The following is a 23,621-nucleotide window of genomic DNA, read 5'->3' as shown; positions in this document are numbered from 1 at the left end:
AAGTTTGTCTGATCATGTGAAACATTTAGGTTTAACAAATATACAAAAATAGGAGATCAGAAAAGCAGCAAACACTTTTTCACACCACTGCATATCGCTGGGCTCAGTCTGCACCTGGGTCCTCTCATTCTTCAATGACAGAAAATTTATAAGGGTCTCAGCAAATGTGTTGTTTACTATAATATCAAACTACTTATTAATAGTTTGACATTATATTTATAAAATCTCCAGACCAGAGATGTCAAACTCATCTTACATCATACACAGCCTACTTTCCACTTTAGTGGGCCAGACCAGCAAAACTCCCTTTTCTGCAGTGTAAAGATGTTTAACTACACATTTAATCTAATTTAATATCAGAAAAAGAATTGCAATTTTAACAGGAGGTCTTGGTTTTTCTACATGATAAAGAAATGCTGCTGTAGTTAATGAAAACAATCTATCAGTACACATAAATAGATGTGTAAACTTACAGAAAAGGTTCTGGTAGCGTACTAACCAGGCGCTCCTGCAATTACAATTACAGAAGAGTAATTCATGTTTAATAAATCAGAATAAAAAATATTACTATTATAGAAACCTCGGTTTTATTGTTTATCTGTAACGTTGGTATAGTATGAATGGTTATGGAGGAGATCTTTATCAGCAGGAGAAGCTGTAAAAACACTGAACATACAGGTAAAAGTCCAAAATGTGTGCCCTTGTTTACATTTTCCAAAGATGACCAGTGGGCTGGATTTAAGTCTTTGCCAGGATAATTCTGATTCTGGCCCTCGGGCCTTATGTTTGACACCCTTGATTTAGACACATTTAAAGCCCGGTGCATTTGTTAGACGAATATATCAGCAGGTCTCCAGCTGATTAAGATAAAAGTGAGTCTTTAGCAGATTAGCTGGAGCCCAGCAGTCCCTGTTCCCTCCTTCCCCTCCCGGTTCTCCTCTGTCTTTCTGATTCATATGTACATGATATTCCAGTCTACATAACCACTGGAATATCCATTGGAACATGGCTTAGCAAGGCACCTTCCCTCGACTCTGGCTTTACAAATGTCAGTTCAGTTCAACCTTCCACTTAATTTGATTTGAGTCTCTTTTCCACCCGCATACTGTTTGCAGACATTTAAAACCCCATTCTGATTGACTGGGGAATCAAGCACCGCGTGTTCTGTTTAATCAAGCCTCAAATACAAAGCTCGTTTCCCCTGGATGGATCTAGAGGCAGCAGATGTTTCTCGTGCCACCTTTTTAAAAGGATTCACTACTTGCAATGATTTGTCTCATAAAACAGAAACCAGAATGTTGTAGTTTTGTGGATTTTTATGTAATAATGATTTTTTTCTTATTATTTTCACCACGTGTCTCTCCCCTGTGTGTTTCTGTATTACGGACCCATCTCCCCTCTTGAGCTTGCATACCAGTACATAGATAAATACTGGTGAGGGAAGTAGCAAATATTATGGGGGAGGGGTGCCAGATGGAAAAAACTACAATTTGATGTCCAGAGCGAGCATTACAACGAGCTATGAAATGTACATCTGACACAAGGACACTTCAACAAACCTGCAATTAGATTGTGTTAGAGAAGATTTACACCCAGCTGTGATATTCTGCAGGCACTCACTGTTTGCAGTAATACAATTCAAATAAACAGCATACTCGATAAACATCAGTGTGTTAGTAAGCTGACATTAGCAGTTGTACCAAAGTGGTCGTGTCTAATTAGCTTCAAGGTTGCCAGCAATTTCTTGAGACCAACAAGAGATGGTGGTCTTTGACTTGCAACATGGTGATAATTCTCTATTTTAAATCCTCCTCTGAGTCATGCCAACGGGATTTAAGTTAGCCATTTATATTTTTTTCCAGGGCTAACAAATAGAGCCAATAAGGAAGAACTAATAATTGCAATGGCAAAAACCTGTCAGTCCCCATAGACTCCCATGTTAAAATTTCCAGAGCTCCAGCAGAAAAAAAATAAATAAATCAGATTTTGCAGGCATTATGGACACGTGACACTGTCAGGCCAAGTGAATATGCCTAGACACACAATCCTGACCATCTGTGTGTCTAGGGCTAGTCCTGACCATCAAGCAATCACCGGTTGCTAGGGGAGAATTTATATTTTATGGCCAGTTGACAAGTGGTGTCTGGAGGTTGTTGGCAATAAATCTGAAGACAAGTGCTAAAGCCACTATGCAAAAAATGTGTGAGATGTTGTTTGCTGTTGCTGTGTGAAATTGGCCACAAAGAAGTATACAGTACTGTACCAAAAGCCTTCTTGCAATTACTTTGGTCACTAATAGGTCGCCAGAAATTCGAATTGTCTGCAAAGCACCTGCCAGGTACTCTCCGAGCACTAGTAGAATTGCAAAAAGTAAGACAAATGGGAAATGGAGACTATTTGCATTCAAGTAAAAGTTACACCTCATGTGGGCTCCAGCACTGAGGCAGAATATTTATTTTGAAAGCAAATGATTACTGTTTCCAGTTTTCATTAAACCTTTTTGAGTTTCACTACTGTTCGGCTAGTAGTTAGTGAGGCTTTGCATACAAGTAACAAGGTTTGTGGTGCAGCACCCTGAATGGAAGAGTCGCGTCATCTCCATTCACTCCAATGGACCATTTTTTACAACAACAGTGGACCGTGGAGCCTCACAATAGTGCCAGAGGTTAGCAACATACGCTGGCCGTACCATCAAAATATAGCTGCACAGAAGATTGGGATATACTTTTTAAAGGTAAGATGTTTAAAAGTAAAATTCCATGCTGTCAGTACACTCTGATAAAATTAACTTGTGCCATACAATGCATGCCTAATATATTGGTAGGTCTACCAAAACATTAGGAGATTTAGATGCTGTAAAAATCGACGACCTGTCACTTGATTTAAATTTGCTGCGAAGCACAGCTGGAACTATTTGAAGTCTCCTTGTATCACATGACAATTCTAACCATAACCTCTCTGACACAGCTTACTCAATGGCTCTACCTCTGTTACCAGTTTTACCTAGTGATTGCTAGCAATCTTGAAGAACCACTTGGCAACCAGTTAGAAAATTCTATGTTTCTGACGACTTGACAGATGATTGATCAATAAGTTCATTATGTCATGAGAGACAACTACAAGGTTGAGACAATTTTGACAAACAGCTACATGCAGCTACATGCTAGCTGTGTGCTAGGCTACAGCTAATTTGAATAACAAAACTGAACCACAATGCTGTTGGAACATTTTTAAAAGGAACTATCTGAGAAATAATTTGCTGTACTAACACCCCATCCAAGAAGTTTGTTCTTGAGTTTTGGTGAGTGAATTTGTTGCACTTATTTTAGTGAATATGTGTATCTGTGTGTTGGACCTGTAAAGTCTACGATTCACCTTACTTACCAAATTTGCTAGCCTTAGTTGATAACCTAGCAAACCACAATCTCGCTCAAAAATGTTTTCTTCTGTATGGAAAAATGTGCATCTTTTAGCGATTTTTTATTATTAATGCTGAAAGACACCAGTCGCTTAAGGTTAGGAAAATTCAGAATACTTTAAGAATATAATGGAATTGTACCAATTTAGAAAGTCCAAGCAGAACACCAAAAACTGTTTGTCCAAAATGCACGTAAAAGGCTTTCAGAGGAAATGTTTATTCTAAAGTTCTAAGAGGTAACGTAAGAGGTTCACCTATAGTTTCATTTACATAAGCAGAACATATTTGTACATGCACAAAAACTAAGATTTCTATAAAAAACACAGAGTCATTGTCTTTATATTAGTAGTGCCTTACTTCTGTGTCATTCTAAACTGCATAAAATACTAAAAAGCGGATGTATTTCTGGGTGAAAAGTTACCTTCTTCATCTTTGTGAGCTCAATTTGTAATATTTAACATAAGTCAATTTAAATACCAGTGGAAAAATCTGTGAAAAGTTATCAAATGAGGATAGTTTTCTCTTTTAAAAAAAAGAAAAAAAGTCCTGCAAAATGTCTATTACAGACTAGGTCCTTTGTTTTCAAGATGGTTAAAATTCCTTCCAGAACTTAATCTGCAGAATAGCAAAACTGAGCACTTTATTCACTTTTATACTTCTTTATTCTTATTTGGTTCCAGTCTTCATCTTTCTAGTTACCTTTGCTAATATGGATATGCCTAACAATGGTAAACTTTAAGAAACTGACACTTCAAAACCTAGAAGTAATAGTGGTAGAACATTAGGGGACTTTTATTTTATAAAACACTGATAAATAAGTGTCCACGTGAAATGGTAAATGGCCTGTATTTATATAGCGCTTTACTCGTCCCTAAGGACCCCAAAGCACTTTACACATCCAGTCATCCACCCATTCACACACTGGTGATGGCAGCTACATTGTAGCCACAGCCACCCTGGGGCGCACTGACAGAGGCGAGGCTGCCGGACACTGGCGCCACCTGGCCCTCTGACCACCACCAGTAGGCAACGGGTGAAGTGTCTTGCCTGAGGACTGTCCAAGCCGGAGCTCGAACCGGCAACCTTCCAATTGCAAGGCAAACTCCCAACTCTTGAGCCACGATCGCCCTCTAGTAGATGTGGGGGGGGTTTTCTGCTGTAGAGCCATATTTCTTATTTCTCTTTCAGCTTTCTGTAGAATATATTGATAAATATTTAGATAAACCAGTATCATTTCAGACTGTGGCTTCCTCTGATGCCTGTGTCCTTGGCCTCCACCTGTCTCTGAGTTTCTGGAGAAGTTTTAACGCAGGTTCTGTGTATTGCCTGTTGGCCAAGCCCAGCACAATCGGCACTACAGCCATGCTTCCGATACCAGTGCAGGACAGCACAATGTGAGTGGTAGAACTCCGCTTGGGGTCGCTGACCACCAGTGCTATGGAGACATGCATGTAAATGAGGTAGGGAACCCAGCAGGCGAGAAAAGTCAGCGACACTGCTACCACGCAGCGCGTGTACCGCAGGTTCAGCTTTTGCTCCTGGTCAGAGGCCTGACTTCCTCGCTCCACCGAACGATGGAGGCGGCATATGTCCTTCAGCTGGCCTCGGGTGATCCACAAAACATGGCCGGTCATGGCGGCGATGGCCAGAATAGCAGGTAAAACAAGTCCATACACCTCCAGGAAGATAAATGCATTGGGGAACACCCTCCTGTACGAGCAACAGCTGGTTGTATTTGCTAAGCAGTTTGAAAATGCCGTTAAATTTTGGGTACTTTCGCAGCAACTGTTAAAATCTGACCCTGTCCAGTTATTCCAGCCAAAGGCAGGTAGAGATGCATACAAAAGTGCCGGAGTCCACACCACAAGCAGCGTTAAGGGAAAACTGCGATGCATCCACAGGTTACTGTAATGCAAGGGGTCAATAATGCATATGTAGCGCTCATAGTGAACCATTACCAGGTTGAAGAGGAACGCCAAGAAGAGGAAATTTGGGAACACGTGAGCCACCAGACAGGAGCTAAAACTTAAATGCCTGTTTAGACCCATCAGCGGTATGAACGGCAGTGCCACGCCCGTACACAAGTCGGCTACTAACAGGCTGAGGAAGAAGTAGTTGGGCGTGTTGTGGAGTTGGCGGTTCCAGGAGATGCCCAAGATGATGACGAGGTTGGCCAGGATGATGGAGGTCGACAGGGGAATGGTGATGATGTAGATGAGTTGCTCTTCAGAGAGCAGAACATAGGAGTCGTCAGAGTCCATCGTTAGTCTTTATAAACAGATATCTGCATATGAATATGCAGACTCTGTCAGCAGGGGAAAAGATTTTCGGTATAAGCTGCTCGTAGTTTGAATATCACTGACCAGTCTTGTGTAAGCAGGACTGGATTGCTTTCAATTAAACAGTCCACTAGGAGACCAATGTCAAAACCACCTCTTATCATATATCAGCAAGTTAGCATTTTAAGCTTAATTCACACTGAGAGTTTGCCCCATGAGGTTTACTCAAACTAGCTAACGGTTCCCAGATTGACCGATTGTAGGTGACTTCCTTCAACTTCCTCTCATCTGCAGCCACCCTGTCAAGGTACCCTATAAGGAATGAGAAACAATGATAGTATAAGCAGAGGAGACCACAAAAACTGAAAAAAAAAAAAAGGTTAGACGTGAGAGTTACATGTCTGATGTAAGTTAAGTCTGATGTCTGGAGTACATGCGTCTGTTATTTGTGGAGAAGCATAAGGAGGCTTGAAAAGGGAAAGAAATGCAGGTGAATAAAGATCAATTATTAACAATTTGGTTCCTTTTCTGGTTTCAGAACAGGAAGAGAATGATGCCTGAGCACTGAATAGATAAGGATTAACTGTAAAAAAGTGTAAGACCTACTAGAAACAACATAAAATAAGTTCAAAAGCAAAACTAACCAGAATTTGACCTATGATAACAATAAACAACAGCCATGCCTTGTTAGTCTTGCACAACAGTGTATTGTAAGAAAAATGATTTAAAAGTTTCCCATTTGTTTTACAGGGACACAATTTTAGTGCCTTAAAGCAAGACTATGTGTCTTAAACTTTTGAAGTAAGACCTAAAAGTTATTTCAAGCTTTTAACCAGGTCATTTGAGCCTACGTGGTCACCACAAACCTCCAGAGGCAACTTGGGCCTACTGCAAATAATGAGGTAAAATTGATATCCCTAACCCTATGGAGGGCCGATGAGGAATTTGGTCTTAAGGACCAAGGAAAAGTCGGAACGCCTCCAGAGCTAAAACAGACTGAATGAAAATCTAAGCACATTTCAATCAGATGAAGTTGACAAGAAAGTGACAAAGTGGAAAAGGAAATTAGCGTGAGTACACGCTGTGCACATTCAGCGCGCTTGCTATTTATATTCAGATCTAGAGATCGCATTTTTCTCTCGTATGAGTGAGCAGCTGAGTTAGACGGGCAGTCCGACAAAAAAAACCTCACTCACAGCAAGTTAAATGAGCAAGAAAAACGGCGACAGCTGTAGCCTGCAACGCTGGATACGAGGCACATGTCATTTAATAATTCATCAGCTGGGACTCTGCAGTTACAACAGCTTTTGTGTGTATTATAATTCACAGAGTGATGCATATCCTGTCACAGTTAGTTTATAGTCAGGGGGAAATGTGCAGATTCTCACAGTGACCTACAATAAACCACACCTATGTGCTGCACGCATGTTTTATATCACCTGGTTTAAATCCTTTGAAAATAAAAGTTTTATAGCCGTTCAAAACAGGAGCATTTTCTATAACCGTCCAACACTTTTTACACTGTGATGCACTTTATGTCTGACACGTGAATGTTTCCAGCATTCACATACATGTAAAAAACTCGGTGATGGGACTTTAATGGTATCAAAGTCCTGTTACAGTCTTAGCAAACAGTCTTTAAAAGCTCTTAAAAGGCGAATACACAAAAACACATTGATTTTTTTTTAACAACATCGCCTTAATGTGTTGCTTTCTGAGAAGCTTTGAGGGCTTCTTGAAATTATTTTTCAAGTCATTTTCCAGAGCTTTAAAAAGTGCTTGGGAGCAAAGCCAGTCATGCACAAAATAAAACTGTGTTGTTTTAAACTGTAGATTTTTAATGGAGAAAAATATTAGATCACATCAGAGCAGCACTGTCAGCAAATAACATGTCAGTGCATAAAATATGTTTCTGAAACAACAAAAACAAAAGCATCAATAAAGCCTTTACCTTTTTGTGATGAATAGTCCAGTCACGTATGTTTGTGAGGAGAATTTAAAAGTCCACTCTCTTCTTCTGGTAACTTATTATTTCTCCTTCGTATCATCCCCAGCAGCTATAAACACTAACGAGATCCACCATAAACTACTTTCTTTACCCTTTAAGATCTCTTCAGTGAACCTGACCCCAGCAGCCTTTGCAAAACCTAACCACAAACTAAAAAAGAGGCAGAGTGAGCAGCCAAGTGTGTGGCTTCCTCTCTGATACTTTAAAGGGGAAGTGCCCTCTAAAAGGAGGAGGCGGCAGTTATGCTAAAAGTGTCTTTTCCTGAGGCGGAGCTGCTGAGGATGAGGCCCCAGAGCCCACTAACCGTTGACCAACTAATTCAATTTTTTGTTGGCCCTTACATTAATCAGCCCAGATATTTTGCTCCACTGTTCATGAATGAAAGAGGATAACACTGTTATCACTGCAACCTTAAAAAGATAAGAACATTCCAGGTTACTATCAGCCGGCATGGCATGTGAACCACCTCCATTTTTCCATTTCAGCTAAAGCAAATAAGGAAATTAAATCAGTTTCTTTTATATATCAATGTATAACTTTATACATCTCACTTTTATTTTTTGACATACACCTGGATTATCTCTTCGTGCTTTGTGATACTCTTTAATTAAATAACCTGCAGTTAGCAGAATAACAGAAATCTGTTTTTTAATATTATTATTATTTAATATTTATGTGCTTTAAAAAGACGCTCTATCTATATGATTGAGATCTGGTAATCGTGGAGGTCATTTGATTATACTGAAATCTTTTTCATGTTGAAGAAACCAGTTTGGGATCATCTGAGCTTTGAGACATGGCACGTTATCCAGTGGAAGTCATTAAGACTGTGGTCATCAGTATTACTCAGGTGGGCTGTGGCACAGTTGATACTAATGGGTCACAAGCATGCAGGGAATATATCACTGCACCATTACATCTGCAGTTATCTGGATGGAGTCATACTTAGAAGATGTTTTTACCAAATCTGAATGTCACAGCAAAACCTCATCAGCCCATGGATCGTTTTTTTGGTCCTCTGTCGACCAATTTTGACGAGCCTGCGTATAATTGTATAATTGTATCATCAGATTCTTGCATTTACCTGACAGGAGTGGTAAGTAGTGTGGTCCACTGTTTGCTGTTGTAGCCCATCTGTTTCAAGATTTGAAATGTGGTCCATTCAAAGATGCTCTTCTACAAACGTTGCTTGTAGCAAGTGGTTAGAGTTACCTTCTTTTCGGCTCAAAGCAGTCACACCATTATCCTTTGACTTCTGACGTCTGCAACACATTTTCCCCACGAGAACTGTTGCTATTCTATAGTTTCTCTTTTCAGGCTAGAGATGATTGTGTGTTGAAATCCCAGTATATCAGCAGTTTGTAAAATATTCAGAACAGCCCATGTGGCACCAACAACCCATGTCACATTTAAGCTATCTAAATCACCTTTCTTCCTGACACTAAGTTTAAACTTTTGCAGGTGGTCTTGATTATGTCTACATGTTTAAATGTATCGATTTGCTGCCATGTGATTGGCTGATTAAGGATGTGTATTAAGGAGCAGCACAACTAATGTACCTAACAAAGTGGCCAGTGGTGAAAATCATATTCACCTTGTAAATAAAAACATATAGTTTCAGCCAGTCCTAACAGCCAGATGCACTGACCAACAGGAGAATTGTGTTAACTTTAATGGTATGAAATAGCTATATTCCTACTGTTTTCAGTATAACGAACCATACGTTGAAGTTATTTTTATTTGATATAAGTTTTTTTTATTGCTGCTCAAAAACAAGAGACAAGTGTTCTTTACATTTCTGTTTCCTTTCTTTTGTAAAGCGACATAAACAGATCATTTTGTCACGTTTCTGTCATGGTACCTAGCAGTGCCGTCAGTTCTTGTAAGCAGGTCAAAGGTAAAATAAGATGATGTGACCTATATGTACAATAGTGTATACAGCAGAATTCATAACAGCTGTCACACATGTACAATATTTAAACACAGTGGTGGATGGAAGGCCAGAAGTGACCTGCTTTATTAGCCAAACACAGAGTCCTCCTTCCCTTCTACTTTTGTGCAGACCTACGGTTGTATTGATGGACGAGCTCCAATCAGATAATGGGTTTTAAACATAAACGTTCCTGAGGCTGGGACATCTGGAGAGACACTACACAGAGAGGACAAGACAGCACAACATCTTCACATAACAAATGAGAAGATGGTGCATCCTGGATTTCTCGGAAAACCAGATCCTACTCAACATTAAATCAATGAGCTACTGGTTTATTATTATATACAATGGAGGAATGTAATGTGGTCGGGATAATAGTGCCCAGCTGGCTTCTGTGGAACTTCTCTGTTTGTTTTGTCACTTTTTTTTCACATCTTCCACTTTCTATCATTTTTTTCACTTAACATTTATTTAGAATTCTTTTAACAACATACAAAAAAGGGATGTTATTGACATTTTAAAAGCTCTGCTTCTTATGGAGTCAGTTTTTTGTAAGAGTTCTATTACAAACCCAAAATGCAATTACTATACATTTTTGGATTACCATAAATTATATTACATAAATATGTCTAATTCTCTGAACCACACAAACAAACAAACAAAATTGTAAATCGTGATATAATAACAATGTGCAGCGACACTTTAGCTAGCTGAGTGACGGTCAGGCTAAACCATTCAATACTTTCATGTTTAAAATACTTTTAACTCAATTTTAATTCTTCACTATAGAAACTCACTTTGTTATACCACATGAAACACCTACATATTAATGATACTGTTAAAATAAAAGTAACAAAGCTAACTACTCTACCTTAGCTAAAAGCTAGCCTTGCTGGGTAAGTATGTGAACTGTCATAGAATACCAAGAATTTGCATATTTTAATATGCATAATTTATCAATGACCTCTACGTATATAATTTACATAAATACTTTAGAAATCTGTTAAAACCTTAAAACTAAAACATGCATCGTTACTTATAAGTCAAATAACAACGTGAATATTTATTTTAATACCCAAATTTGAGCAGGTTTAATCATGCATAACGTTCACAACTAAAATTATTCTTCCTGTTCACCAATCTAATAAATAACTGTAATTTGGCATCTTAATCAAAGATAATAATTTTCTTTATAATTTTTTCCTCTTTTTTATGAAACGGTAAATTTGAAAATTCATGGATAGCAACAAGAATGATATCTTGTAACATTTAAATTAAAATGCTTGCGTATACTGGTGAATTACAAAAAGATGAAATGATTTTGTTCATTACCAATATTGGGGTTTTTTTCTTTTCTTTTTTTTCTCTTTTTTGTGTGTCCCGTTTGGATCTTTAGCCATCAGAATTGTTGTCTTAAGGCCAAGAAAGATGCCAAGCGGATTTATTTTACCAAGTGGATCATCATGGGCTTGCCATATTGGTCCATTTGATTGACCTTTATTATAATTATGAATTTATTTTATTTTCAGTTGCTACAAACGGGACAGACATGACTGTGGGATAGAACAGGGGGAAAGAATGAAAGAAAGAGAGGGAGAGAAAAAAAGAAAACCAAAGGGGAGAAGAGACGGTGAGAAGGGGGGGAAGAGAGGAAAACAAACAAAAAAAAACAAAACACCTGGGTCACCTGTATGGAGAAAAAAAACAGAAGAGAAGGCAAACAACAAAGAGCAACATAATAAAAAAAAAACGGCACCATCACAATAAACTAGCTAGCAGTAGATATCAGTAGATACTAAATAATAAACGATATTGTGCAGCACGCATTACCAATATTGTTAATTTAGGGGAGCTGTAACAAAAACATTGGGTGGAGCTCTAATAACTTTTATTTTAATGCGACATGTAGATCTAAAAAAACGATGTAGCTTTAGATTTCTTTCACATCCCTTACCCTCATAATTGAGAACTACAAAGTTTTATATGCCAACTTTTAACCTTTCTTAGTAAAAAGAAGAAACAATCATTGAGGTTATGTAGCTCCTGTATAAACTGATTCCTGAAGCTTCTTCTGGCCCTGATTGTTTCTGTGGTTACTGCTCTCTGCCTTTGTGAGGTGGTATTGTTAATGGATTTGTCACTTGCCTCCTGTTCCTCCACTTATGTTTACCTTGGCATTAGCACCTGCCTTTCTCTGCTCGGCCGATTTGTTCAGCATCTGTTGTCAGCACAGCACTTCTCACAGAATACCAGCTGCAATTTAATATATCAAACTGTGGCCCCATCAAGGTCTAAAGGTGGAAATCCATCCAGCCTTTGTATTTGGCCTCCTGCACCTGTAAGGCCAAATACACTGTTGTGACAAATGATCTGCTGGTCAGTTTGTACTGCATACTTTATAACCTGAATATAAAAGAGAATGAAAGCACTTTTCCATTGGTTTAAATCCCAATATCATATCTGCCAAAACAATGTACCACAATGCACAAACGTTCATGCGTACAACTGTTTGACTGCCTGTCAGGGTGAGTTATTCATGTACAACCACAGATACAGACAACACTGCAGGACTGAGGTACAAGGAAGAACCACTTGTGCACAGGATACTGGCTGACGCTTGTTTTCGTCATCCTAAAGAAAGGCTGAGAGAGGAGAGGAGGAGCAGAGGGCAGGAACAACAGAACAACTGAATGTGAAGAACTGAAGAAAACCAGTGTGATTCAGTAAGATATTAACGTCTGGGTAACCAGTCGGTCTTCTCAGTGCTTACTCCTGAATCTTTTTCTCATGAATACGTGATTGCACAGAGTCCTTTAGCCCTACTTTCTAACTGCAACAATGCAGTACAACCTCACGACCTTTGTGTGTAACAGACCTCTGTCACACACTAATGTAAACACATAAGGTCAAACTGGCTTTCTATTTTAAGAAGCAACAGAGAGGCCGGTCAGCTAATAATGTGTTTCCTGATTGTGAAAAATATGGTTCAGGCTACTAAAGTGCCTGAAAACCAGCCACTTGTTTCACTGTGAAATTTAATTATTACAGGAACTTTCACATAAACTAAACTGAGCTTTTCTTTGTTTTTTCATGCAACACTGCTGACACTTCTCTTACCACTGCAACCCCTTTGGACCTTCGACATCTGTTCAAGTTTTTCCTTCAGCCCCTGGTGTTACATAATGTAACCACCATTATGTCTTTATGGTGGCCAGCAGCTGCTTGTCTGTCTTGACTGCAGCCTAAAGTCCCACTGGACCTTAGCCAGTTGTTGTCATCCAGCTGTGTCTTCCACCGCAAATAGCTGCCAAGATGATCCCAAACTGTCTCATAATACTGAGGTCCAAGCTCTGCGGAGGACCATCCTTGACTTACTGTGTTTTTATCTATTCAGATATGCTTTTAATGTACTGGCAGTGTGTTTGGGATCGTTGCAGTACCAAAACAAAATCAATCAATCAATCTTTATTTATAAAGCACTTTTCATACAGAAAAAATGTAGCACAAAGTGCTTTACATAGTTAAAAGCAGCCCACCCCACCCTCCAACTCACTCCCCACACTCTCAATACACATATATCCCCCCACCCCCACCCACACACACATACACACACGCGCACACTTAAAGAGTAAAAATTGGGCTGGGCTCGCATGAGCCAAGTGAGGAAACATTATAACAGGGAGCCGTCTGCACCGGGAGCCGGTCACAGACCGCAGCCTCCAGGCTGGGCACACAGCAGGAGGGAGGCCAAGGAGCCCCCCAACCAGGCTGAGAGGACCCCAGAGACCAGCAGCCACGGTCAATAACAGCCCCGGTGCAGAGAGCGCCCTCCGAGGAAACACTGGAGATATGACGCAATATGATATATACAGGGTAAAATGATAAAATAAATAAGAACAGGATACAATATAAATATAAATATAAATATAAATAGAGTAAGAAGATTAAAAAATGAATAAGAATAAAATCAAAAAATATTAGGTAAAGTCTAAATTAATAATAGAATAACAGGATAGAATAAGCATAAAATAAATAAACGCTAAGTAAAAGCTAAATTAAAAAGGTGGGTCTTGAGCCTGTTCTTAAAAACATGTACGTTCTCTGCGGCCCTGAGCTCCTCCGGCAGGCTGTTCCACAGACGAGGACCATACCACTGAAAAGCTGCCTCTCCGTGAGCATGTGTCCTGACTTTAGGGACAATCAAAAGGCCAGTACCAGAGGACCTCAGGGTCCGCGAGGGTTCGTATGGTAAAAGCAGATCTGAGAGATAAGAAGGCCCAAGACCATTAAGACATTTAAAAACCAATAAAAGAACTTTAAAATCGATCCTGAAACACACGGGGAGCCAGTGCAGCGATTCTAAAACCGGTGTAATGTGGGCCCGCCCTCTGGTCTTCGTCAGCACACGAGCTGCCGAGTTTTGCAAGAGTTGTAAAGTTGAAATATTCTTCTTAGGAAGACCAGAGAGCAGGGCATTACAGTAATCAATGCGACTGGTAATAAAAGCATGCATCAGCATCTCCGTGTTGGCCCGAGAGAGAATAGGGCGGACTCTGGCTATATTCTTTAGATGATAAAATCCAATTTTGGTTACATGTTTAACATGTGGGATAAAACCAAGCTCAGAGTCAAAAATAACACCCAGGTTTTTCACTTGTAGCGAAGGACATAGTGAAAATGCCTCTAATTTAGACAAGAGTTTCTCACTCTGAGCCTCAGGACCGACAATTAAAACTTCAGTCTTGTCCTGGTTAAGCTGTAAAAAGTTTTCTGCCATCCAAGATCTTATATCCAAGATACAGTTAAAAAGGGCATCCATTGGTCTGGTGTCATCAGGAGACACGGAGATGTACAGCTGCGTGTCATCAGCGTAACTGTGGAAGTTCACTCCATGCCTACTGATGACACCGCCGAGAGGCAACATATACAAATTAAAAAGTACAGGGCCTAGAACCGACCCTTGAGGCACACCACATGTCATTTTATGGATCTTAGAGGAGCATGTATCCATACTCACCATAAAAAAAGATACCTTCCAGATGGTATCGTATGATTGATCAATATCTGACATTACTTTTCTTCATAATTTCATCAGTTTTCACAAGATCTCCAACACCACTGGCTGAAGTGCAGCCCCAAGCCATGACGGAGCCTCCACCGTGTCCTACACACAGCTATAGACACTCACTGTTGTCCTGCTCTCCTGACCTTTGTTCACCATTTGAACCAAAACTGTAAACTTTGGATTCACGACTCCACCACGGACACCTCAGTCTTTTCTTCCCGTTTCCCTTCATTAAGGATGGCTTCTTGACAGCCACCCTTCCACTGAGACCATTGCTGATGAGGCTTTGGTGAACAGCAGATGCATGAGCTGAAGGTCCTCATGCATCTTTCAGGTCTTTGCTGGATTCTTTTCCCATTTCTTGAGGTCATGACTTTCAGATACAGCGCTGTTCATCGAGACTTTTGCACAGTAGTAGATTAGTGTTCAATAGACATGGTTAATGTTAAAGTTGCGTTTATTTACAAAATGAATTGCAGACATTGCAGACAGAAGGCTTTAAGGCTCCTAGGTGACATTAAACTTCTTTATCCAATCTGTTTTTAAACCTCAAACAAATTAATTATTTTGGCTTTTCAAAGTCAAGTTTCCTGCTTTTATTTTAAATCTAAGCTGCATTTTGGGGGAAATCTGCTTTCACTGGGCGCTGTGACTTGTTCAGACTGACTCACATCCTCCTCTTTTTAAAATCTGATTTCGAGATAAAACAGATGTAAGATGAAACTGAACCAACTAGAGACCACTTGAACTAAAAGAAGTTCCAGTAAGTTGCAGGCTTTCCCATCAAAATGACCTCATGCTTCATCATGCAGCTCGTCATCACTGATAAATGTAAGAAACTTGAACTAAGTTTGGAGCAAACACAAGAAACAAGTTCTAAGTGTTACCAAGAAGAAAGTATATTATTTATTTTTTGTATTTACAGTTCAGTTTACATTAAAGAAAAAAAAATCTGTGTTTGAGAGCTGAGACCACACACATCATCCTCTTTTCTGTATCGTTTGATCTCTAAATTCATTTGGAGGACAGAACATAACAGCGGATGTCAGAGGCAGGACACTATGATGCATCAACGCTTTGACTTTCTTATCACTGACAAGTGTTCTGGGACAAAAATAGTGAGAAACATTGTGTTTTAAAGAATCTCAGAGTTACTTGAAGAGGCTTAAACATCTGCCCATGAAGCAAACATCAAGTGCTATGAGGACAAAAGAACAAAAAAGTAACAATAATCTTTTGGTTGCTACGGTCCTACAACAAAAACCAGATTAGAATCATTCAGGAGCACACGAGAGCATTTTAACATCCTGAGGATAAAAGTGAACGGGAACAAAGTCTCATCTCCTAAAATATTCTCTCTTCTCTTTGATTTGTCTTTTGTCTCGGCTTTTACCGATCGGGTCTTTGGAGGCAGAAGACTTTCACCTGGTTGTCTCCTGAAGCGGTTACAGCAAGAGTGGCTTCCCTGCGGAGACACGAGGACAGCCAGGATGTGATTAAGAGACAGTGGAAACAAAGAGTAAATATTTACTTGAACCCTGCGCACAGTTGGCTGAGTTCACATGGATTTTTATTATAAATAGTTCAGTGATTTAACAAAGTTTTGTGTTGCAACATCAGCCATTTGTTCATCGAGTTATTCGTCACCACGGGAACGACTGCTGTCCCTGGACAGCAGTCGTTCAAGCAGCTCAAACTCACACTCATGTGTAATCCTGGAGCTGGAGCTGATCTCAGTGCTTTTAACTGCAAAATCTCATACTGGGGGGGACTTGTGATGTAATTTGATATGCATCTTCAAGTAGCTTTACAAACCACCTCATCTGCTCCTCCTGCTGAGTACAATCTGCCATCAATGACGTCAGCTGTGCGCTGTGGGGTCTTACTGCTGCTCTTTTCACCTCTGGATTTCCACAGGGAGAGCCAGAGTGGAGAGCAGCATCAAAAACATCAGCATGCAGTGGGAGGGTGGGAAATTCCCAGCGCTGTGTTTTACAGATGATGTGGTGTGCTTTGGATCATGAGCTGTTCCACACCTTCTCCATACTTTTTTTCTGCCATCATTCTGGTAGAGCTTTTCTTGGTTTTCCCAAACTGTGCTGGCCTTTATAGGGGAGTCAAATCTAGGCCTTCTATTCTTGCATCGTGAGCTGTTGCACCTTGCAGTGTATTTACTTTCATGCAGTCTTCTCTCTTTACAGTAGACTTGGATACGCCTGCCTCCTGGAGAGTTGTTCACTTGGTGGGCTGTTGTGAAGAGGTTTCTTTCCACCATGGAAATGATTCTGTGATCACCCATTACTGTTGGACATCCAGGTCTTTGCCGAGTTGCTGAGTTACAGGGTTTACGAGCACGAACGGTTAAGGTCATGCCAAAGCATCTGATTTAAGTCCAGACTTCGATTCCACTCCAAAACCTTCATTCTGGCTTTTTCGTTGAGCCATTCAGATGCAGACGAGCTGCTGTGCTTCACATTGTTCTGCTGCGTAACATGAGTGCAACAACGATCCTTCAGTAAACTTGAGCTTCAGAGCATGACCTACTGGCCCAGTTCATCCTTCAGGATTTTCTGGTAGAGAGCAGAATTCATGGTTGCATCAATTAGGGCAAGTCGTCCTAAACCAGTGAAGCAGCCATTTTTATCCAGTCTTCTTCTTGTTGTTTAATCATGAACTGACCTCAATCGTGACAAGTGAGGCCTGCAGTTCTTTAGATGTTGTTCTGGGCTCTTCTGTGACCTCGTGGTTGAGTCGTTGATGTGCTCTTGGAGTAGCTTTGGCAGGTCGGCCTTTCCTGGGAAGGTTCACTGCTGTTCCAGGCTTTCTCCATTTGTTGTGTTTCAGTGGAGCCTCAAAGCCTTAGAAATGTAAGACCCTTTCCAGACTGAGAGGTAAATTACTTTGTTTCTCAGCTGTTTCTCAGCTGTTTCTCTGGATTGTAGCTTTTCTTTGAGATATTTTAGCCTACTGCACTTTGTCAGAGTTATTTTTGACTCATAAACAACATTTTTAATGATCTGAAACATGCAAGTGTGACAAATATGCAAAAAAGAGAAAAGAATAAAACTAAATCAGGAAGGAGAAAGACTTTCTCACAGCCAGAAATTGTGTTCTGCAATCACAAAATTAGAATAACTAGCTTTGCTGGTGCCTCCCAGTGAAAGACTACTTCTGCACATCCCTAATTTCTAATGCACTTAAGTGCCCTTGAGCAGGGCACACAGTCCTGGCAGTGTGCTGTGGAATCATACCTGTTCATGGTGAAGTCCAGGATCTCTGCGGTGTGGCCCTTGTACTCAGCCACCATGTTGCCTGAACGAGCGTCCCATAAGCGCAGCGCGCCGTCTAAACTGCAGGTGGACACCACAGAAGAAGACTGTTCCCACTGCAGGTGAACGATGCCAGCCTGGAGGAACACAAAGCGCGATGAAAAACAGGCAAAGGCGACACCAACACCAGTTTTAAAGCAACATAAAGAGTAAATGCTTATTACAGGCTGGAGGAAAGAGAGTTGATGTTTTTAGCTCCTTTTTCGGTAAACTGTCAAAGAACGACTTCCTTACTGAATGTTCTCTGTCACATTATCTGCACACAAGCAACATCCCTTCAAACAAACCTCCCTAACCCTGGGAGGGTTTCTGATATGACTGCAAAGCCTCCCCACAATACACAGAGCATAGACCAGTATGAACACAGGCGGGACCAGACTAAACGTGCACAAACTGTGCCGCTGTCTGCCGCTTCTCACCTCGTGACGGCATCTGTGCCTCAGGGCTTGCGTGGAGAGATCATATATGGCCAGAGTCCCGTCCAAGTACGCGACAGCGATGAGCGGCAAGCTGGAAAGGGCGACAAAGGTGAAACTGTTGAGGAGGAGCTGAGGCTCTGATATGCTTCTGTATTACTGCGAGTGTGCAGCCCACTCACATGTTGCAGAATCCCACAGATTCCACAGAGTTCGATTCCTCTTCATCTTTGGAGCCTTTTCCTTTGCCTCCCTCCACAGAGAACGCGCCGACCACCTTCACACAGACACGTAGGTCAGACACAGGAAGCACCTGCTTCACTACACTTCCTGCCTGCTTGGTATTGGTTGGCTGTGGCACCCACCTTTCCCGTGGTGATGTTGATGAGCTTTGCACAGCCGTCCACTGAACCTGTCAGCATCAGAGAGCCGTCCTTATTGCAAGCCAGGCAGGTTAGCGCCCCCTGGTGTCCATCCTGACCTGTTAGGAGACAAAACAGCATAAACTACATGCATCTCAGTAAACGTCTTGAAGCACCGCTCACTTCTGTATATTCTGCTAGAAGAAAAACGAAACCGGTAAAAACAATCTGTTCTGTGTCAACATGATGCCACTCTGCTTCAATACTGTTGATGTCCAGGCTCTGGGGAGGCCAATCCATGACTGATAGTATTCCACTATGTTTTTCTACACAGGTATGGTTTTACTGCGCTGCCATGTTTGGATCACTGCCGTGCTGGAAAATGAAGTTCTTGGCAAAAAGAGGCTTTCAAGATAGAAAAGCAAATGCAGCCCAAACCATGAGACGGCCTCTACCGTGTCTTACAGACGGCTGCAGACACTCACTGTTGTATCTTTGGCCTGATGTCCTTTTGGATGCCTCACTCTGTAAGACCTGCCACTTCTCTCATGTTCACTTTCTTGACTTCCACATGCTGCTTGTCTGCTGTAGAGGATTGTTTTGGCCTGCCACTTCCATCCTCCACTTGGCAAGTTTTCTTAAATTTATAGGACACACTGCACACCATGCTGAGATGTACCAAACAGTCGCCTAATAGCTCTTTGGGAATTGCCTTGTTGGCGCAAAAACTACTATTTTATGTTTGTCTCCAGCTTTATCATCTTTGGCACAGATATAAAACAACTGATGCCTTTCTGTGAGACACTGCTAGTAACAAAGTGACTAAAGATAAAGGACGTGTAGAACTGGTTCATCCCTTGCGTGAGCTGTGTTTTTTTAATGTTTGAATCATTCGGTGATGAGGGGCTTGGAAAAATTCTTCTTGACAGGGACAAAGACTGGACTGAAAATGAGTGAGGAAAAAAAATGTCCAAAGAAAAACTATTGCTCAAGACAAATGACAAGAAAGTGTGGCTGCTTGAAAGAAGACAAAAGACTTTCACACAGTACTGTTGTTTTAAACCAAGAATTATGATCAACATTTACTGCTGCTGCTCATCCTCGTTGTTTACAACTGTTTACACATGTTAAACAACTTTCTCCAAATACGAGCTACAAATTTATTTACAGAAGACCTTAGTTTTTCTGTTTCTTTTTATTGAGCCATAACTCAACAAATCTGTAATATGCTCTGCTACTTTTATTGCTTTTCATCTGTTTATATGTAACTTTAATGTGGGAAAGAGCACCGAGACTCCTTTCATCCAGAATCTACACTATTAAACTAAAGCCAGCTGCATCTCCCCCTGGAGTCATAACAGCACATGACATGCACAATAACTAGGGATGGGTACAGATTCTGACATAAACGATAGTAACCAGACCGAAAAGCAGCGCACATTTCGGTGCTTTTTTTTCCTGAGATGTCATACACTTTGGATTCTAGCCAATCGTTTTACCTTTGCGAGCGTAGTAGGCGGGCCCAGGTACGTACGTTCTTTTAGAGCAGAGCTACAGATTAAAAAAGCGGTCAAAGTCTGGCTGTACTTCACAGCAAAATATGCAAACTCAGCAGCAACAAGTGCTTTAAGCTGATACTGTGATACTGTCAAAGGAGGTAACTCCTCGAATCCGATGAAACACCTGGCGACGCATAGCGGTTTTTTAAAAGCCGAGAAATGCGCCGTATTTGACAGCTTGCTGCGAGACCTCACACCGATCACATCTACTGCGGGTTGCCTGTTATTGGACCCGGAGTTAGCAACATCCCCCAAGAACCCGAAGAGGAGAGTCCTGGCCCCTAGCCCTGCCAGTGTAGCAGAAATGATGAGGATGATGATGCAGCAGCAGCCGTTCTTCTCTGCGTGAGTAGCTTCATGTTGTTCATGTGTAATTTACGTTGAGTAGGCTAACCACGTTATTACATTAATGCATGTAAGGTGAACTAGCAAACATCATCATAGCTACATGCGGCTGTCTTCTTGTTTGATGGCAGATACTCCCTTCACCCTGGCCAAAAAGGCTAAAATGACCAAAGAAAAAGTGGAAAACAGTTAAACATGAGAGGATTTTGGACAAAGTTTGTGTTCTCCATTCTTTAAGCACCGGTTTGGTACTGTATCAGATAAAACCTAAACGATACCCATCCCTAACAATAACACACCTTCTTTCATAAACACACCTCCGTCATCTGGCCATCAATTTCCTATAATCAAGATATAACTTAATATGTTTTCTGATTTATTAAACTCACAAATCACCTTAATAATAAAAAGAAAGCATGTGTGAGACCCACCTTTAATGACGTGGATAGCATTTCCCTGCTTCAAGTCCCACACGCGTACTGTTCCATCCTCATAACCCACCACAGCTCGTTTACCTGGAGGAGAAAATATATAAATTACAAGACTTTTGAGGACTGAGGGGCATTAAAGGTAAAACAGTGCACAAAATGACAGTTTCATCCATTTAAAACCACATCCATAAAATTATAGCATACAAAATAACGGCAAGAGCTGCTTTCACACAGAGTTTTCTAACTGTGGTTAAAAGTGGGCAGGTTTTTGGGGGTACTGTGTGGGGTGACTTTTTGTATCCCATCTCTCACCATCGGGGAGGACTTTGCCGCTGGTGGCCTGACAGGCCGAACTCTGGAAGGTTTTACAGTCTCCTGCGGGGATCTTCCACATCCACACGTTGCCATCATTCGTTCCCGCTAGCAGCACTGGAGCACAGGGATGCCACTCCAGCCACTGAGATAGAAAGCAACAGCTATTACACACACACACGCACACACAGACACACACACGCACACACTCTTACCTCCAGATCTCCCACTTCAAAGGACCAGATCTCCTCTTTAGTTTCTACTTTCCAGACTTTAATCAAGCCGCTCATGTCTCCGGATGCCACCAGGGAGGAGTCATGGCTGAACATGGCACACGTCACTGAGTCCTTGTGACCTGTGTAGGCACAGAGGGCAAAGAGCATGATGATTTTTTTTTCCTGTTTTGGCCATTGTCCTGCCCATCTGGGACATCACAGTGTGTCCACATCTTTATGTAAACAATCTGAAAATGCTTGCGTGGACACATTTCACACATGGTTGATGTCAACACAGCGCTCACGCTATGCAAATAAATGCACTAGTGCGTTTCTACTTTAGAAGAGCACACAAAGCCACATTGAGCCATTCTCACACATTCATACAGAGCTTCAGTCTGTGCCTTTGAGGATTTTCTTTCACTCACACTCTGATGGATGCACCAGCAGCAGCTTTGGGTTCAGTATCTTGACCAAGGCAGCTTGGACCAGAACCTGTTCACCCTTCTGAGCCACAGCCAGCCCCAAATTGATGCAACCCTTGTTGGCATCTGCAGATGCCTATTTCCCAGAGTAATTGGAAATGCTAATTACCCTGTTTTTTGTCATTTTCTTTTGTTTTTGCTTTATCTGAGAATACCAGGATTGTGTTTAAGTCTGGAAAAGCAGGAAGAGTTTTTGTAAAGACTCCCATGTTTGCTCCTCACCTGCGTCCACAAATGAAGCCAAACCACACTGTAACTAAACATTTTGTGATTTTAACCATGCTGTGCTGGTGCTTATGTTTTAATTGCCATGGTAGAAAGCTTTATGTGATCACCCCCAATCTACCCCCTGCATAAACAAACGCCTTTGTCTTTAGTTCCAGCTCACTACAGTGATTTCCCTAAATCATCCAACCCTCTGAGCTCTACACTCACCTGTGCACTCCAGCAGAACTTCCCCATCGCTCACCCTCCAAACATAGGCCTTATCATCCTCCCCTCCGCTCACAGCCAAGCTGTTAGTCGCTGGGTCCAAACTCACACAGAACACCGAGCCTGGACAGAAAAGAAAGAAAGAAAAAGGGTCAGACCTTTTTAAACCTTAAGCAGCCAGGAGCAATCAGAGAGCAGCAGCAGAGACACGAGGGAGGTTTTCACCGGTGTGTTTGTTGAAGGTGAGATCGCTGTCGTCCTGCTCTGCCTCAGCCTCCATCTCGTCCTCAGTCTCCCAGCCGTCATTGTCATCACCTGCGTTTCCAGCGTCATCGAAGTCGACGTCCTCCAAGTCATCAGCCAAATCATCTACGAGAGAAAAAGCACAGCACACGACGGTCACCTGATCTATATCTGCTCTTGTCCCGCCTGTCACGGGAGAGGAGACGGGACAGGTGCTGCCGAGACCCACCTGGGCCAGGCTCCGTGTCGTTCAGGTCGATGACTTCAATAATTTCCTCATCTCCGTGGAGCTCAATGGCACTTTCCTCGGAGTTGTCCATGCTGCTAGCAAAACAGCCGCAAAAAAGCTCGGTTCACGTGACTTTTGAACGGCCTCGCGCTCTGCGGCTCCCAGTAAGCTTCAAAATGACACTCTGACTCTCTAACGTCGGTTTAAGTGACGCGAGGACCTCAGAAAGAAGAAACTACCTGTCAGAAGGAAAACTGACTCCCATGTTTTCTTCACGTTGTCGAGATTAGAGAGACTGGCGCATACTTATGACGTAGGGGAGTCGCTCGCATAAAGCGTCATTCACGATGTAATCCGCAAGATGGCGCCATTGGCAAAGTTACACAACGTGGCGGGAAAATATTGGCTGACCGGCAGGATTAGCAAAATTAAAATTAATAATTTAATACAAGTAATTGTATAGTAAAGTCCCCGTGGGCATCTTGTCTGAGAACACTTATTTGTACAGTTATATTAAGTTAAGTTTAGTTTTTACTTAATTTTCTATGGATGAAATGATA

General features: G+C 41.4%; 2 protein-coding genes across 2 annotated transcripts; both read right to left on the bottom strand.

The window, feature by feature from the left end:
• Positions 1 to 4,417: 4,417 nt before the first annotated feature.
• On the bottom strand, positions 4,418 to 5,735 carry LOC147302943 (G protein-coupled bile acid receptor 1-like). The gene has a single exon (XM_086283454.1). The coding sequence runs from the start codon at positions 5,677 to 5,679 to the stop codon at positions 4,654 to 4,656; it is 1,026 nt and encodes a 341-aa protein (XP_086139580.1). The 5' UTR covers positions 5,680 to 5,735; the 3' UTR covers positions 4,418 to 4,653.
• A 9,849-nt stretch (positions 5,736 to 15,584) lies between these two features.
• On the bottom strand, positions 15,585 to 23,407 carry aamp (angio-associated, migratory cell protein). The gene is made up of 11 exons (XM_086283706.1): positions 23,062 to 23,407; positions 22,815 to 22,958; positions 22,593 to 22,712; positions 21,673 to 21,812; positions 21,458 to 21,602; positions 21,146 to 21,229; positions 18,814 to 18,929; positions 18,631 to 18,725; positions 18,452 to 18,542; positions 17,955 to 18,109; positions 15,585 to 16,168 (listed from the first exon to the last, which is right to left on the bottom strand). Exons 1-11 carry the CDS (start codon positions 23,150 to 23,152, stop codon positions 16,093 to 16,095), a joined length of 1,257 nt encoding a protein of 418 aa, XP_086139832.1. The 5' UTR covers positions 23,153 to 23,407; the 3' UTR covers positions 15,585 to 16,092.
• Positions 23,408 to 23,621: the final 214 nt, after the last annotated feature.

The sequence above is a fragment of the Aulonocara sp. 'chitande type north' Nkhata Bay genome, linkage group LG23, assembly GCF_057382095.1.
Source record: "Aulonocara sp. 'chitande type north' Nkhata Bay isolate Kocher_YH1m ecotype deep benthic linkage group LG23, A_spYH_male_GT1.1, whole genome shotgun sequence".
Classification (NCBI taxonomy): Eukaryota; Metazoa; Chordata; class Actinopteri; order Cichliformes; family Cichlidae; genus Aulonocara; species Aulonocara sp. 'chitande type north' Nkhata Bay.
Note: the sequence above shows the minus strand (reverse complement) of the source record. Positions and strands in the feature narration are given on the sequence as shown.